This window comes from Miniopterus schreibersii (assembly GCF_964146895.1).
Source record: "Miniopterus schreibersii genome assembly, chromosome: X".
NCBI classification, from domain to species: domain Eukaryota; kingdom Metazoa; phylum Chordata; class Mammalia; order Chiroptera; family Miniopteridae; genus Miniopterus; species Miniopterus schreibersii.
The window spans coordinates 78,109,624-78,124,352 of record NC_138104.1 but is presented as its reverse complement, the minus strand read 5'-3'; the positions used below and the strand labels follow the sequence as shown (position 1 = coordinate 78,124,352).

Genomic DNA, 14,729 nt, shown 5'->3' with positions numbered 1-14,729 from the left:
ACGGACAAACTCTCTTTCTGTTCAGTTACATCTACAACTCTAAATAACCAAACTTCAAATAGCATAGCATACAAAAAACAAAGACCAAGAATGATATGTTTAACATTAATTGGATCAAAGGTAATATATAGAATAAAGTGGGCAAAATGTTTAAACTATTGTAATACTTAAAAGTTACAGTGCTCTTTATCTCCTTTCTATTTTTTTAAATTTTAACTATTTTAGTAAGCACTAAAGTCAATCCATAGACTCATCCACATTACTTTTCAAAGGGGGAGAAAAAAGGCAATTAAACACTGGAAATTAGTCATTTGCCAACAACATCCATACTTTACAAATATGACTCAGCAAACCATTTAATGTGAATTTCAACAGCTTTTAATCAGTTTTTTATGAAAAGACAATTTGATTTGGGCTTTCAAATAACTTTATCAATCATTCCCACGGTTCCAGAGATACTAAAATACAATTCACTCTTAGTACAAAAGATCTGCCTATATTAACCTTCAACTCACCCAGACATCTACAGGCAGCACTTGATTTTCCATCAAAATGAGAAAATGTTAGGAGCTGAAAATATAAGTATATGCTGAGGTTGTAAAACTTTAAAAAATTATTACTCTGGAATAATGGCAATAGTTAGAATTTCTCTTTTTTAGAGAGAAGAGACAAATTCCAGCATTTTCCCCCACCTCCCCCAATTATTTGAGTCACAGGGTTTATTTGTGCTGAAAACCAGTTATCTACTGCTTGAAACCTAAGCAGAATTCATAAGCATTTCAGGACCACCTTGGACCAAAGGAGGTGCTGGGAGATTTCCAGATGGATTATAAGACAATTCATTGATATTTACATAATGAGAATAAATGTTTTTCCTAAGATAGCATTTCCCTTCAATACCTTGAGACCACTAGCAAAAGAGGACTGTACAGAAATTCTATTACATTAATGGTCATTATTTTTATGGCTTTGGCATTTATTAACTAATAGAAGCTGTTTATTGGGTTGTAAACTCTGCTAATGGGGATATTATCTCTAAATTATAAATCTCCTTCAGTATATGGCTTAGTTATAAAAAGAATAATTATTTAAAGTGTCCGTAATGCTGCAGTGTATCATGTTTATCGGCATGATTCCTATAATAGCCATCTAATTGCTAATTGTGGGCTTGAACTTCAAATAACAAGGGCAGTAACACACATCTTTACAAAAGAATAAGCAGTTGTCATCCTACAAATTCAGGAGCATATCACTGGTTTGCTTCCTTGTCTCCTCCTACTTCTCAAATGAGTTATATTACAAGCTTGTACAAGGCCTAAATTATCTACATATTTAAAATCTTGAGGGAAAGACAACTGACTGAAGAGTTGAATAGGTAAGTGACAAATACATAAGCCTGAAAAGTTCCAGGAAAATGTCATTCTTCTAAAAGTTTGTTCTCTGGGGAATGAAAAATCTTAAAGTAACAAAATGGCTTGGCACTGTTAGTTGTCTTAAAAACAAAACAAAAACAAACAAAAAACAACCTGGGATAAAAATCATATAGTCAAAATTTTTGTGAGTAAATGGTTCTAGGTTATAAATTGAATATTCTAGTTTATTGGAAAGTCCTATGGGGTCTATTCCAACAACGACATGTAGAATTATCCTAAGTTTATATATAGAAATAGTTTATTAACTTGAATTTTAAAAATTGAAAGAGCCATTGTTGTCAAGCAAATTGGAATATGTGAGTGCCAAGAAGCCAGCTCATGTTTAGGCAAGAAGATACTGCAAATGTGGAGAAGGCCCCTGAGATATCACCCTCTTCCTCTCCTCAGAGCAGACCCTGAAAGGTAAAGGTTGAAGTCACTTTGCCATAGGCTTCCATTGTCTCTGAGAACACCAGGTGACTGGACTTATGATATGTGGCACCCAACACTGAAGACTGGGGTAGATTGGGACAAACTTCTTACAATAAATTCCCAGAGGTCCTTGATTATGAGTATTAATCAAATATACATTACATGACAAAAGTTCTGCTGAGATTCATAATGTACAGGCCTAGAAGAAAAATAAAAATAGAACTGGAACCCGGCCAGGTGTGGCTCAGTGGCTGAGCATCGACCTATGATCCAGAAGATTGAAGTTCGATTCCCCGTTAGGGAACATGCCCAAGTTGAGGGGCTTGATCCCCGGTGGGGGGCGTGCAGGAGGCAGCTGATTAATGACTCTGTCATCATTGATGTTTCTCTCTCCCTCTCTGAAATCAATAAAAAGTTATAAGAAAAATGGAACCAGAGAAATGTAGGAGGAAAATGCTGTAGTCTTAGAATAGTTAAACCCCTGGGGTGGATGGTATATGTGTATGGAGAATGAACCAAAATGATCTCTCAAACTCATCAGCCCTCACATCCTTAAATATTTTAGACATAATACATTTTTGGTCATACTAAAACTATACACACATGCATATATTCCTAAATTAACAAGCTAACTTTGGATATAAAAAGGGCATTAAAATATAAACACCGCATATGTTTCAATTTCTCTCCCAAATTTTTACATGCCTGCAAGTGTGTGTTGCAGGGAGTATGGACTCCTTTTCTTCTCACAGCTTTGCTAATTTCAGAAAATAAATATCTTCACTCTAGAGGTTTAAGAATTATTTTGATAAGATGGGTTGCTACAAAGTTTAATTATACAGGTAACAAATGTCAAAAAGATTTCAAAAAATGTTTAATAGAATCACAATTTATTACTTTGATATAATTTGATTTTATATTGCTATGTATAGCTGTCAAAAGTCATTTTCTTTTTGAGTTGTAATAAATCAAATTATGTTGGTTACAAAATTACCATAAGATTCTTTGGTATTAATAAATCATACATAAAATAAAAATGTTCGATGTTTCTTTAAATGACATTTTTAATAGCACTGGTACATCAGCAATATAATATGATGTTCTGAAAAACTAAAATGACAAAGAGATTAATTATAGTGTCTGGATTTCAATTCAATTGAAATTGTTTCTTTTCTGTTTTTAATGAAATTATATCCACTGAAATAAACTTGGCAAAATTAGAACAGGAAATCAAAGGAGTTGAGCTAAATTGGCATGGTTACTCCACCTCTAAGCCATACACATCCTTTAAAAATTTAAAATAGTTAACGTATTTCGAAGGAATAGGTGATGGCATCCCGATCCACACATCTTCACATCTCTAAAAAAAAAAAAAAAACAACAAAAAGGATAGAATTAAAACCACATTTCAAAGGGCAGTTTTGTAAATGCAACAGTAAATTGCTTCTTGTTATATAATCTCTTGGCAAATAGCTTATTTTCAAAGCAGACATTTCTACAGTCCACTTTTGGATCACAAGGACTCTGTGGTACATTGGATTCTTGCGCTCAATTCTTCCTCCTTCCCTGTATTAGAATTATACACCCATTCTCTGAGATGTGACTTTGTAACACCTTCCATGGAGTTGATTTTCCTGTACCTTTGATATGGGCTTGGCCACCTGACTGGCTTTGGCCTATGTAATGTTAGCAGATGTAGCAAACAGAGGCCATAATGTGTTGGCATGATTTGGCTTGGCCCTCTGTGCATCTGTCATAGCCATGAGAAGAATATGGCCCATGAGGCTGCTGCTGGTCAGAATGGAAAGCTGAGCTGGAGCCAAACCCAGCTGACCTACAGGTCTACGGAGAAGAAAAATAAATACCTGCTGCTGCAAACCACTGAAATTGGGGGGGGGGGGGGGGGAGTCTCTGTTATGCAGCATTATTGCAGTGATAGCTCCTCTTATACTTTATTAAGAAGTCATTCTTTAAAAAATCCAAACTGCTAGCTACACAGGCTGCTTGGTTCCTGTTTCTTCAATCTAACAATGGAAAGAACACTGGATCATTCACAGTATGCTCTTGGGGATAAGCTATTTTACATACACTTCATATATATATAGTATAAATATATACACACATATACTTTTTTTAAAAATTCTTTTTTTTTAAAATATATCTTTTTATTGATTTCAGAGAGAGGAAAGGAGAGGGAGAGAGAGAGATAGAAACATCAATGATGAGAGAGTCATCGATCGGCTGCAGCCCGCAACCCCGGGCATGTGCCCTGACTGGGAATCGAACCCCGATCGCCTGGATCCTAGGTTGACGCTCAACCGCTGAGCCACACCTGGCCGGGCCATATACTTTTAAAATAACAATATGATACATATGTATATACATTTGCTAATTTCAGAAAAATAAATACCTTCACTCTAGAGAGTTTTAAAAAGTAATTTGATGAGGTAGGTCACAACAAAATTATATAATAATTTTATAAAAGTATGTAATAAACGTGTCAAAGAGATTTCAAAAAATCTATATATATAAATCTATACACATGCATGTGTGTACTTTTTATTTATGCTGCAATCGTCAATTCATATCAATATCAACAAAGGAGGAAAAGCTTGTAACTGTGGCTCCTTATATTTCTATTTTCAAGGTTAATTTTTTTATATAAGAGGTGTTATATGTTGCCTAAAACTAAATTAGTATCCAAAATCACAAGGTATCACAGAAACACAAGTAAGGGCTCAATAATTCTATGTGATGGAGTTGTGGAAGCAACCTAAGTGATATTTCACTTGGGCCTTATGGAATGAGGAGTTTAGCAGGTGATTAAAGTGATGATGGCTGTGTCAGGCATAGGGAACAGCATAAGCAAAAGCCTGGAGACTTAACAATCGATTTTGGGGAAAGGGTAAGTAGCCCAGTGTGGTTTGGGGCACATAACACAAAGAGGCAAGAAAGGCAGTTGGAAGGAAAAGATGAGGCTAAACTTGGGGGCTTCTGTGCTAGTTTATACTTTATGCTGTGGTTAAGCAAAGTTATTGGTGAGTCTCAGCCAGAGCAATCTGATTAGAGATTAATTACATAACTCAGATGTATGAAGAATGAAATGAAGGGAGAAAATCACATTGGAGGCTACTGCAATAATCCTGGGGAGAGGTGATTATGTTATAACCAGGGCAGCTGAAGCTGGGATGGATAAGAGCCACATCTGAAAGGTTTTGCTACAGTAGAACATACAATACCTGGGAGATGACTGGTTTGAAGTGGTCATAAAAGAAAGGTGTAGTGTTATATAGGTTGAATTGTGTCCTCTCAAAAAAAAAAAAAAATGATGTGTTGATGTCCTATTGTTCTGTTAAATACATTTTTATTGATTTCAAAGAGAAGGGAGAGGAAGAGAGAGAGATAGAAATATCAATGATGAGAGAGTCATTGATCGGCTGCCTCCTGCACACCCCTCACTGGGGATTGAGCCTGGAACCCGGACATGTGCCCTGACCACAACCTCCTGGTTCATAGGTCGATGCTCAACCACTGAGCCACGCCAGCCAGGTTGATGTCCTATTTTTGCAGTAACCTCCAAACTTGTGTGTTGGTGAACACATGGAGATTTGTGGAAAGTAGCCTTCCTGGAGAGGGCATGGAAGCTCCTCGCCCTTTCCCCATACTTTGCCCTATTCATCTCTTCCATCTGGCTCTTCCAAACCAGTAATCTAGTAAGTAAAATGTTTCTCTGAGTTCTATGAGCCACTCTAGCAAATTAATCAAAACCAAGAAGGGGGTTATGGGAACCCTCTAACCTATAGCCAGTTGGTCAGATGCACAGGTGACAACCTGGACATGCAAATGGTGGCTGAAGTGGGGAGGCAGTCTTGTAGGGCTGAGCCATTAACCTGTGGGATCTGAGGCTATCTCTGGGTAGATACTATCAGAAATGAGTTGAATTGTAGGACACCCAGCTGATGTCAAGAAATACTTGGTATGGGGAAAAAAAAATGCATTGGAATTGGTACCAGAATTATAACCAACCTCCAACTTAGAGAAATTTCCCAACTACTAGTTTAAATAAACTAACACAAATCAAACTGGGATCCAAAGAAGAGTAGAAAGCAGGAGATAAGACTTAAGAAACTTGGAAGGGGGGATAGCAATAAAGTAGAGGGAAAAGATATCTCTTAATAATTTTTACCTGTAACTGGATCCATCTAAAGAAATCACATGGCCAATCTCTTTGTAAAATAAATAAATCTTTGGTGAAATGAGAAATCCTGTCTAATTGTTCTAATAAATATGCAAACATTCCAAACATTACAGAATATTTATGACAATTGGGGCAGTGAGTTAAAATATTCTTTGTCTCCACTGACCTTTTATTCATCCTACACTACAAAATGTGAAGAAAACTCCAGGTTATATTGTATTCCCAGCAGTGCACATAAATTTTAAGTAGAAATAACTGCATGGTAATTTTACAACAGGAGAGTCCCCACCCTTCAAGATGAGGACAAGCCTGCTTGTGTTTCTGTAAACCAGCCCCCTTAATGGTGCACGTTGGAATCTTAAATATCTTCATGTAGCAGGTTCTCCCGGTGCCCTTCCCGATTCCCTCACCCTCTCCACCCTCTCTCACAACAGCCTAACTTCAAACCACCAGCACCTGCATTCCTTTGCCTGAGTGCTTTTCTTTGTCCTCTGAGACCCACTTTGGCTGCTGCTGTTACATGTCATAAGTGCCTGGGAATTAATTACTCCCCCTTTTCAGGAGCAGCCCTCAAACAGTGACTGATGGGACTTGATGGGTGAATACCACCTACACTTTGGGTGGGATAACTCTGAGGTTATTACATCCCTGTGTTTCTCAGAGGCATTAAGCTCCAGTCATCCACATTTGTTACTGATTTAATAGTATGCCCTATAAGCTCCTTTTCTTCCATTTCTCATTTCTCCACTCCCTTACTAGTGGTCTTTTCACTTCAAAAAACTATTTATACTCCAATCTTTGTCTCCAAGTTAGTTTCTAGAGTAAGATAAACAAAGGCATTATGCAATTATGCATTTATCAAAACTAATAAAATGTCTATGAAAGTCACAGAACAGCTTGGAACAAGGCAACTTCCTGACAAACTGTGAATGGATCCAGAGTTTCAATGTGACGTTCAGATAACTCAAGAGATAGTGCCCAAATTTCAAATATAAATTCCATGTAATGTGAAGCATAAAGAATATGTGTCACATAGCATTTTATGAAAGAAGGAAGAACTATGAAGTACCGAGTAAAATTCAACCACAATGCAAAATCATGACTCTAAAATGGCTGAGAATCATTGTCTGCAAGAGGGCCCCATGGCATCTTCCAAGCTGGCTGTCACTCGAGCTACTTAAGATGTCAAACAAGTTGGCAATAGATTACTGTTCATCAATGGTGAAAATATGTAGCTGCCAATTGTAAAATCATACACCCTTGAAATGGGAAGCAAAGATGGCACTGGATGGAAACTCAGTAAATAGCAGCTGCCCGGTGAGAATAGCAAAGCAATGAGTGAGCTCATGGGCCCTGGATTTATTTGCTTTGACATTTTTAAAAGGAAAATTTAATTGGATTATGTCTCCTAGTTTAAAATTTTCTACTGTAGTACTGGCCACCAGATGCATAAGGGAAAAAAGATAGGGAGCCAATTAAATTCCACACTTCACTGAAACAAGGTTATTTTTATTCCTTCCAAATGTAAGGCTGATAGAATCATGTTAGTGATTTTACCCTGCTACTCCCCTCCACTCACTTGAAAAAGGGCATTTCTACAGGAAATATCTATAAATTTGTTAAAAGTCCAGTAGTGTGTATGGAATTGAAATTGTGGTTTGATTGGATTTTCTTCCTTGTTGACATGACCTTTGAAATAATCAAATTAAGCTGACAAAATCATAAAAGCAGTTAAGTTTCAGTAAATCAAATTAAAATTAATTTTGGAAAGATAGTTCACAAATACTTGTCAAGATAATCAAGAGTATTCTGATGACATAAGGAAAAGCTCATATATCAAGCCAGGAGATTTGCTTATATTTCTATACATTTCTGTCTTTATTGTAATAACAGTATTTCACAATTGCTTCCCTCTGCTCCAGACAAAGCTTCAGTAAAGTTGTCATCTGTGTGAGTGTAGCTAAAACACAGGTGTAACTTCTAAGCAAGAAACCTTTCCTTAAAACTGCATTACAGCCCTGGCCGGTGTGGCTCACTGGTTGAGTGTCAAGCCATGAACCAGGAGGTCACTGGTTCGATTCTCAGTCAGGTCACATGCACAGGTTGTGGGCTCAATTCCCAGTAGGGGGTAAGCAGGAGGCAGCCGATTGATATTTCTCTCTCCTTCTCTCTTCCTCTCTCTCTAAAATCAATAAACATATTTTTTGAAAAACTACATTACAGGACAAGTAAAGTTTTCAAGGACACATGGATTTTTTTTGATCTTCAGTGACAGACATACATACAATTCAAATAGACATCATCCAATGCTTTCAATCAAAGTGGATTCCAGCAGTATCGTTTCCTATTAGGTTATTGCTTTGTATTAGGTAATCAGTATGTATTTATCAGTTATATTTAAAAGTTAGTGAGAATGATTAATAATCTATTTGACCTGTTAAATTTAACCTCAAATATTAGAAATAACTGTTTATTAAAGTGTTGGCACTAGCCCCTAACTATATAATCCTTACCTTTTGAGTCTCAAATTTTTATCTATAAATTGGGAATGATACATTTTCACAAGGTTGTTGGGACAATAAAATGTCATAGGTTATTCTAGCCTCTAAATATCAAAAGGAGATCTTCAACAAGTGGGGTGCCCAAAGATGTATCCCAAAGATGTACCCAACTGTCCCCTACTCCTCTCACTACCAAGGCTATATATCATCTTGTTGTGACATGAGAGCTTTAGAGCCATTCGCTAATGCTTCTGCAGTTCCAGTGCTCCTAAAATGAAGCCATATCCAGTTTTTCTCAGAAATGGCCAAAGATAAGATGCCAATCACCTAGTGTAACTTATAAAGTTTATATGAGGACCAATTTAGTGTTTTGGTTTTTTTAAAATGTGACTTCTAAGAATAACGAGACCGACTCTAAACAGTGGGACCTATTTTTCCAGTTTTACAGCTACCATCTGTGAGCAAGCACAATAGAACAGAAATGGGGTCTCCAGGCTCTGACAGCACCAGGGCACATGCTGAGACCATAGATAGTCACATAATGGAATGAGAGTTAAATTACCACCCCAATTGCTCACCGTGGGCTGCTGTGGGGGCCAGGCAGAGGCCTGGCCAAGGGAGCTCCTGAGACTCCAGGCTACAAGCCACAGTCAGCAGTCATGGTGGGTGACAGCTTACATGTATCCATGTAGAAAAATCTCTCACCAAAGGGCAGCAGGACTAATCAAAGCTGGGCTAGCTACAATCACAGTACTATTTGTAAATTTTGCTAATTAGCTATTGGGTCTCAGTCCTATTAGCTGAGACCACCTAACCATCACTGGTAGGGGAGCCCCATATGAGTCCAGGGGACCAGTCCCGACATCTAGCAGACCAAGCCAGGAGCTGTTAGTCTGGACCTGGCCTTATAACTTGGCTGTGGGGCTTGTTCACCTGAGCCCAAGTCTTTTTTCTGGTAACAGACTGTGCTGGGCCATTCTCCATTTGCCCCTCAAGATCCATTTTCTGTGCCGCCTTTTTCACCAAGCTGTCTGCACTGAAAGGCCAACCTCTGTGGATTGTATCATTTCCTGAGTTTCCTTGTTCTCTGGCTTTTGGATGGGTCCAGCCACTGGGAAGTAGCAAGAGATGAGGGTATTGATTCCACTTCCCCTTCCTCTACTCCCTCCCTGCCGGGCCATGGTTTGGCAGTGGCTACACTCCTCTACCTTCTGCCATGTTCTAGCTTCTCCACTAGGTTCCAATAATACTACCCACCTACCTCTGCTTCTCCAGAACTAAGGGTGGTAAAGCCTTGCCATTCTTGCTAGTCCCTGAGTGTTCTACTGCCCTCACTGGTTCCCTTAACCCTACCCACTCCTCTATCAATAGTCCCTTTATTAAATCCATACCCCGGATTCCTATATACTGTGTGTGTATTTCCTGATGGAACCTTACTGGTATAGTGACTTAGCCTATTCTGTCCCCTGAGCAGGGCTGAAGGCTTGGTTCAAGCCTGCTGAGTAGCCTCTGATCCCACCACTATGCTTCTGTTTTGGAGAAACACCTGTTGAAACTCCCTGATGCCCTGCCCTTCCAATCCCATGTCTGGTGTATCAGATCACCCTCCTACTCAGCCTCTGGGTGGCTGATACCTATGGTCCGCTTTTTGGGCTCCTCTCTATTCACATCATGTGCTTCAGTTAAACAGGCTACACTGGGAAAGCGTCTGAAGTCACTATCCCTACCTCCCATCCCATCCATTAAGGCTGATGCAAACAGAATTGGTGTTGAATCTAGTACGTAGGACTGCTTAGCTTTCATCAGCTGAGAAGTTCTGTTTCACTTCTCAGTAAGATTCCAAGTTCAAGAATGAGATCCTCTTGAGGATAACATTCAGCCCAGGAGTAAAAACATCCAGGTTCTAAGTGGAGGACAGTACCAGTAACTTCTAGATAACTTGTTCATGGCATCTCTAGAACTTCAGGAAGAGCCAGCTTGACTAACTGATACACTGAAGGAAGCATACAGTTGCCCAAACCCTGGCCTCCACAGAGTAGCTCAGCCTGCCATTCCTTGTTCTCAACAGAACTTGAATCTTGTCACATCATGCTCAGGGCTGGGTGATTTTCTCGACCTTGTAGATCTTGTCCTAAAGTCCCACGTGTTACTTTTTTGCTATGGCAGTCTCTCCAAATGTTGGCAATCCCCAAAGTTCTAAGTGACAGGTTTTCTCCACCCAACTGGGTTCCACAGATCTACGTATCTGGTCTAACTCTTCCATGGCCTCTTCTGGCATAACCACTCCCCTGTTAGTTTCCTGCCACAGTGTAAGATTAGATGATAACCTAGGAGCAGGGGTGGGAATGAGATTGTGCCACACTGCTGGGAGGGAGCCAAGTTGATACCAAGAATAATCAAAAAGGGCTTCAAGAGTGCTTGGTTGCCAAGCTGTGATGTACCATCCAGAATCCCCTTGAGGAAAGACTTATGGCTTAGCTGCTAGAAGTCCCCTTCAGGGACTGTCTCAGCTACAGAGCAGTCTCGCTACAAAGAGCTATATTGTCGAAGGTCATACCTCTTCCTAAACCAACTCACAGGGATAAAGACCAGGCCATTATGGCTCAACTCAGGACAACTCTGAAGTCATTCTAGTTCCAGAGTTCCCGGTGGGCTGGCCAAAGCTGTCTTTGGGCCTGCATAACATCTCAACTTCTCCTTCTGCCCAATCCTGTGTCCTTCCTTTCCCTTCCACAGGTATGGATCCCAGGGACATCCCAAATAAAATTCCTGCACATTAGACTCCATTTGCTTCCTGGAGAACCCAACCTGTGACAGGTTCTGACCCAGAGTATTTCAAGGACTTAGATAATAACATTGAAGCACTTATATGGTTCAGGAGATACTATACTCTTCACTACTTATTCTACTGTATGAATTATGCAATATTATGCTCAACCTATTCAGACTAAATATTTTCACATGGGTTTATAGACTCACTGGTAACATTCCCAAGCTATCTTATATTCTCTTTATGAAATAGTAGAAAAATTAGGAGTACCAGAGTGCTCCAGACTCTGGAATATAGTTAAGTCCTCATTATTTGTTAAATTGATCAGGTACTATTTTATACCTATGTTCTTTCTTTCTTTAACTGGCTGAAAAGAAATGTCCCTTCCAGATGTCTTCCTCAGACTCAACTATTTTGGGTTGGTGAGCAAAATTGGTAAAAGACCCTAAGAGCAAAGTTCTTATCGCCACAAATGAGTAACAACTGGAAAAACCTACTGCTGAAACACAGGCCCTTTTGGATACAACGTTCCTGTTCTGTTACTGTTCTAACTCTTAACCTTTAAGGATACAATCACTGATCTTAGCCTTGGAGGTTGAATGCTCAAGGCCAAGCCGCTTGACTTGAGGAAGTAAGTAATCTCCATTTTACAAAAAATAATAATAATAGCTAACATTTAAGCCCTTAGTATGGGACAGATATTGTGATAAGTATCTCACATGTGTAGACTCGATCCCCACAACCACCTTGAGGAAGGAACTATTCTTATCTCCATTTTTGAGATGGGAAAACCTGAAAGGTTGAATAATTTGCACCCAGTGCACCCAGTTAGTCAATCACTGAGCTAAGGATTTGAACTCCAGTTCACATTCCAGACTTTCTGCTCTACCTGCTTCCCTAAAGCACCTGAGCTCCAAGGTTCATTAACTGTCCTAGTTGACAGAGTAAGAGATGAAATGGGGGAGGGGTGGTTAAAGGGAGAGAGGACCTCTGAGCTTCCTACACAGTGATTCCTCTTCCAGTATGAGTAGAAGAGATCATTTTGTGGGTCCTTAAAACAATTTAATGGGTCACACACTATATTCAAAAAAGAGAAAGAAAGGGAAGAGAGGAGAGAAAAGAAAAGAAAGGAAGAGAGAATGGAAGGATGAGAGAAAGGAAATATCATACTGCACCACATATAGTTAGAACAGTATTGGTTCATGTAACTTTTGCTCCATTGTATATGTGCCTGCTGGGTTGATACAAAAAAATGTCTTTCTTACTGTGGGTTGTAGTACCAAAAGATAATTAAATTTCATTCGAAATCAATAATCATCAGGAAAATCAAAATTCAAGTAACAAGACACTACATCTTTTCAGGGACAAAAATGCAAAAACAGCCCAGCCGGTGTGGCTCATAGCTCAATTCCCGGTCAGGGCACGTGCCTGGGTTGCAGGCAGGACCCCCAGTAGGGGGCATGCAGGGAGCAGCTGATAGATGGTTCTCTCTCATCACTGATGTTTTTATCTCTCTCTCCCTCTTTCCCTTCTCTCTGAAATCAGTAAAATAAAATATTTTAAAAATGTAAAAAAACTTGAATGCCTATCAAATAGAAATGGGTGAATAAATTATTCTATATCCGTACTACATTTATTGAAAAATGGCTGAGGTGTATACATGTTAAACTAGAGCAATTTCCCATGATTTACGATTCAATAAGAAAAACACACTGCAGATAAATGCATGTGGTACGATTATATTTTTGTACAATAGATGATGAAACACCCAACATGTAGACAAACATTTGGGTGGTGGATTGGGTGGAAAGGAAAAGGAGAGAAGTACAAAGTAAGGAAAAGAATAACAAAGGCAGTTGCTAACTAGCAGAAATAAGTACGTGTATCATTCAGGATCCCTTGGGAAACAGAGGACATATACAAACTGTGTAAGTTGAGAAAAGTTTAATAAAATGAATATCTACAAAGTTGTTGGAAGTGTTTAGGGAAACCAACAGGGGATTTTCCAGTCCCTCCAGGATTGTAGCAGCAGGGTGCCATTACCACCACCTGGGACTGAAGGGGCATGTGAGGATGGTTATCAGAATCTGGAGTGGGCAGGGCCTCCAGACAGAGCCTCCAGACAGGCTCTGTGGGCCTTGGCTGGGGGAAGCAATCAATCTATTGTGACTGACAAGGAGGGAGATGATTTCTCTCTCCACCCACCTTCTACTTTCCTGTTGTTGCATTCCATTGGCTAACCCAACTGGAGGCCAGGGGGCTCAAGCCTCAATGATGCAGGTCACAAAGGTCAGCTGCCTGAGATTCAGAACAAGGGTAGAGGGGGCTGGAGAAAAGTACTAAGGGGACAAATGGATGATATCCAACACAGAACACCGTAACATTAAATGAAAAGGTAGAATATAAACTCCATCTATCATTTTTTATGTAAAAACTAAATATTTACATAGATAAGAAAAGGTTACCAAATGACAGTATCAATTTTTTTGTGATAATATCTTGGATTTTAGTTAATTAAATCCAGTATCTTTGATAATAATTATATTTAAAAGATTTTTTCTTTTTTACTCTTTCCAGTTAACATATCTGAGTTAAACTTCTGACTCTACCAGACCCTTGCTATTTCTAACTTCCTCTTCTCTACAATGGAAATGATAAAAGTACCTACCTCATAGGGTTGCTATGAGGATTAAATGAGCTAATAGATTTGGAGGTCTTAGAACAGTGCTTAGCACACAGTAAATGCTCTAAGTGTTTGCTGTTATTATGGTGATGACGGGGCATCATGAGCCTCCTAATGGATCTCCATGCTCCCTCTCCAATCTATCCACCATCCAGCCACAGCAAGCTCCCTTTAAAGGGTACACTTAATCATGTCACTTTTTTCCTTGGAATTGGCCATGATCTCCAGATCTTGCAGGACAATATTCAAAACTCACCCTTGCAGGTATCTCCAGCCTCATCCTTCTCCACTCTTTCCTTTGTGCTTTCATTCCAGCCACACCGATTCCTTCTGGTTCTGCACAAGTACCATGTTGTCCCATGTCCCAGAGCCTCTGTTGGGAATGCTTTCCCATATCATGCCACTTTCCTACCTTGCTAACTCTTAGTACTCATCATTGAAATTTCAAGCATTACCTCTGCTGAGAAGACTTCCTGTCCCTTTCCCCACCCCAGTCTGATTTACTTATAAGCAGCTTCCTCCTCATCCCATTACATCCCATGCCGGCTGTATCAGGCCATACTCCAAGTCATGAGCGCTGAGACTCCCCCATCAACAGTGGGCCCCTGACCTTTTTCTCTGGACCCCAGCACAGAGCACAGAACCTCCTGAAAGTGGATACTTAATCATGATTTTTCTGCAAATAAAATTTATAAATGAACAAGTTAAGAAAGTGACTGAGCCAGAATTCAAC

The 14,729-nt window shown here is 39.4% G+C and overlaps 1 protein-coding gene across 1 annotated transcript in view; it reads right to left on the bottom strand.

The window, feature by feature from the left end:
* Positions 1-358: 358 nt before the first annotated feature.
* EFHC2 (EF-hand domain containing 2) overlaps positions 359-14,729 on the bottom strand; it is a 194,440-nt gene continuing 180,069 nt past the window's right edge. The window contains exon 15 of the mRNA XM_081125862.1: positions 359-3,204. Coding sequence (XP_080981988.1) covers positions 3,103-3,204 — 102 coding nt within the window. The 3' untranslated portion in view covers positions 359-3,102. The remainder of the gene's footprint in view (positions 3,205-14,729) is intronic.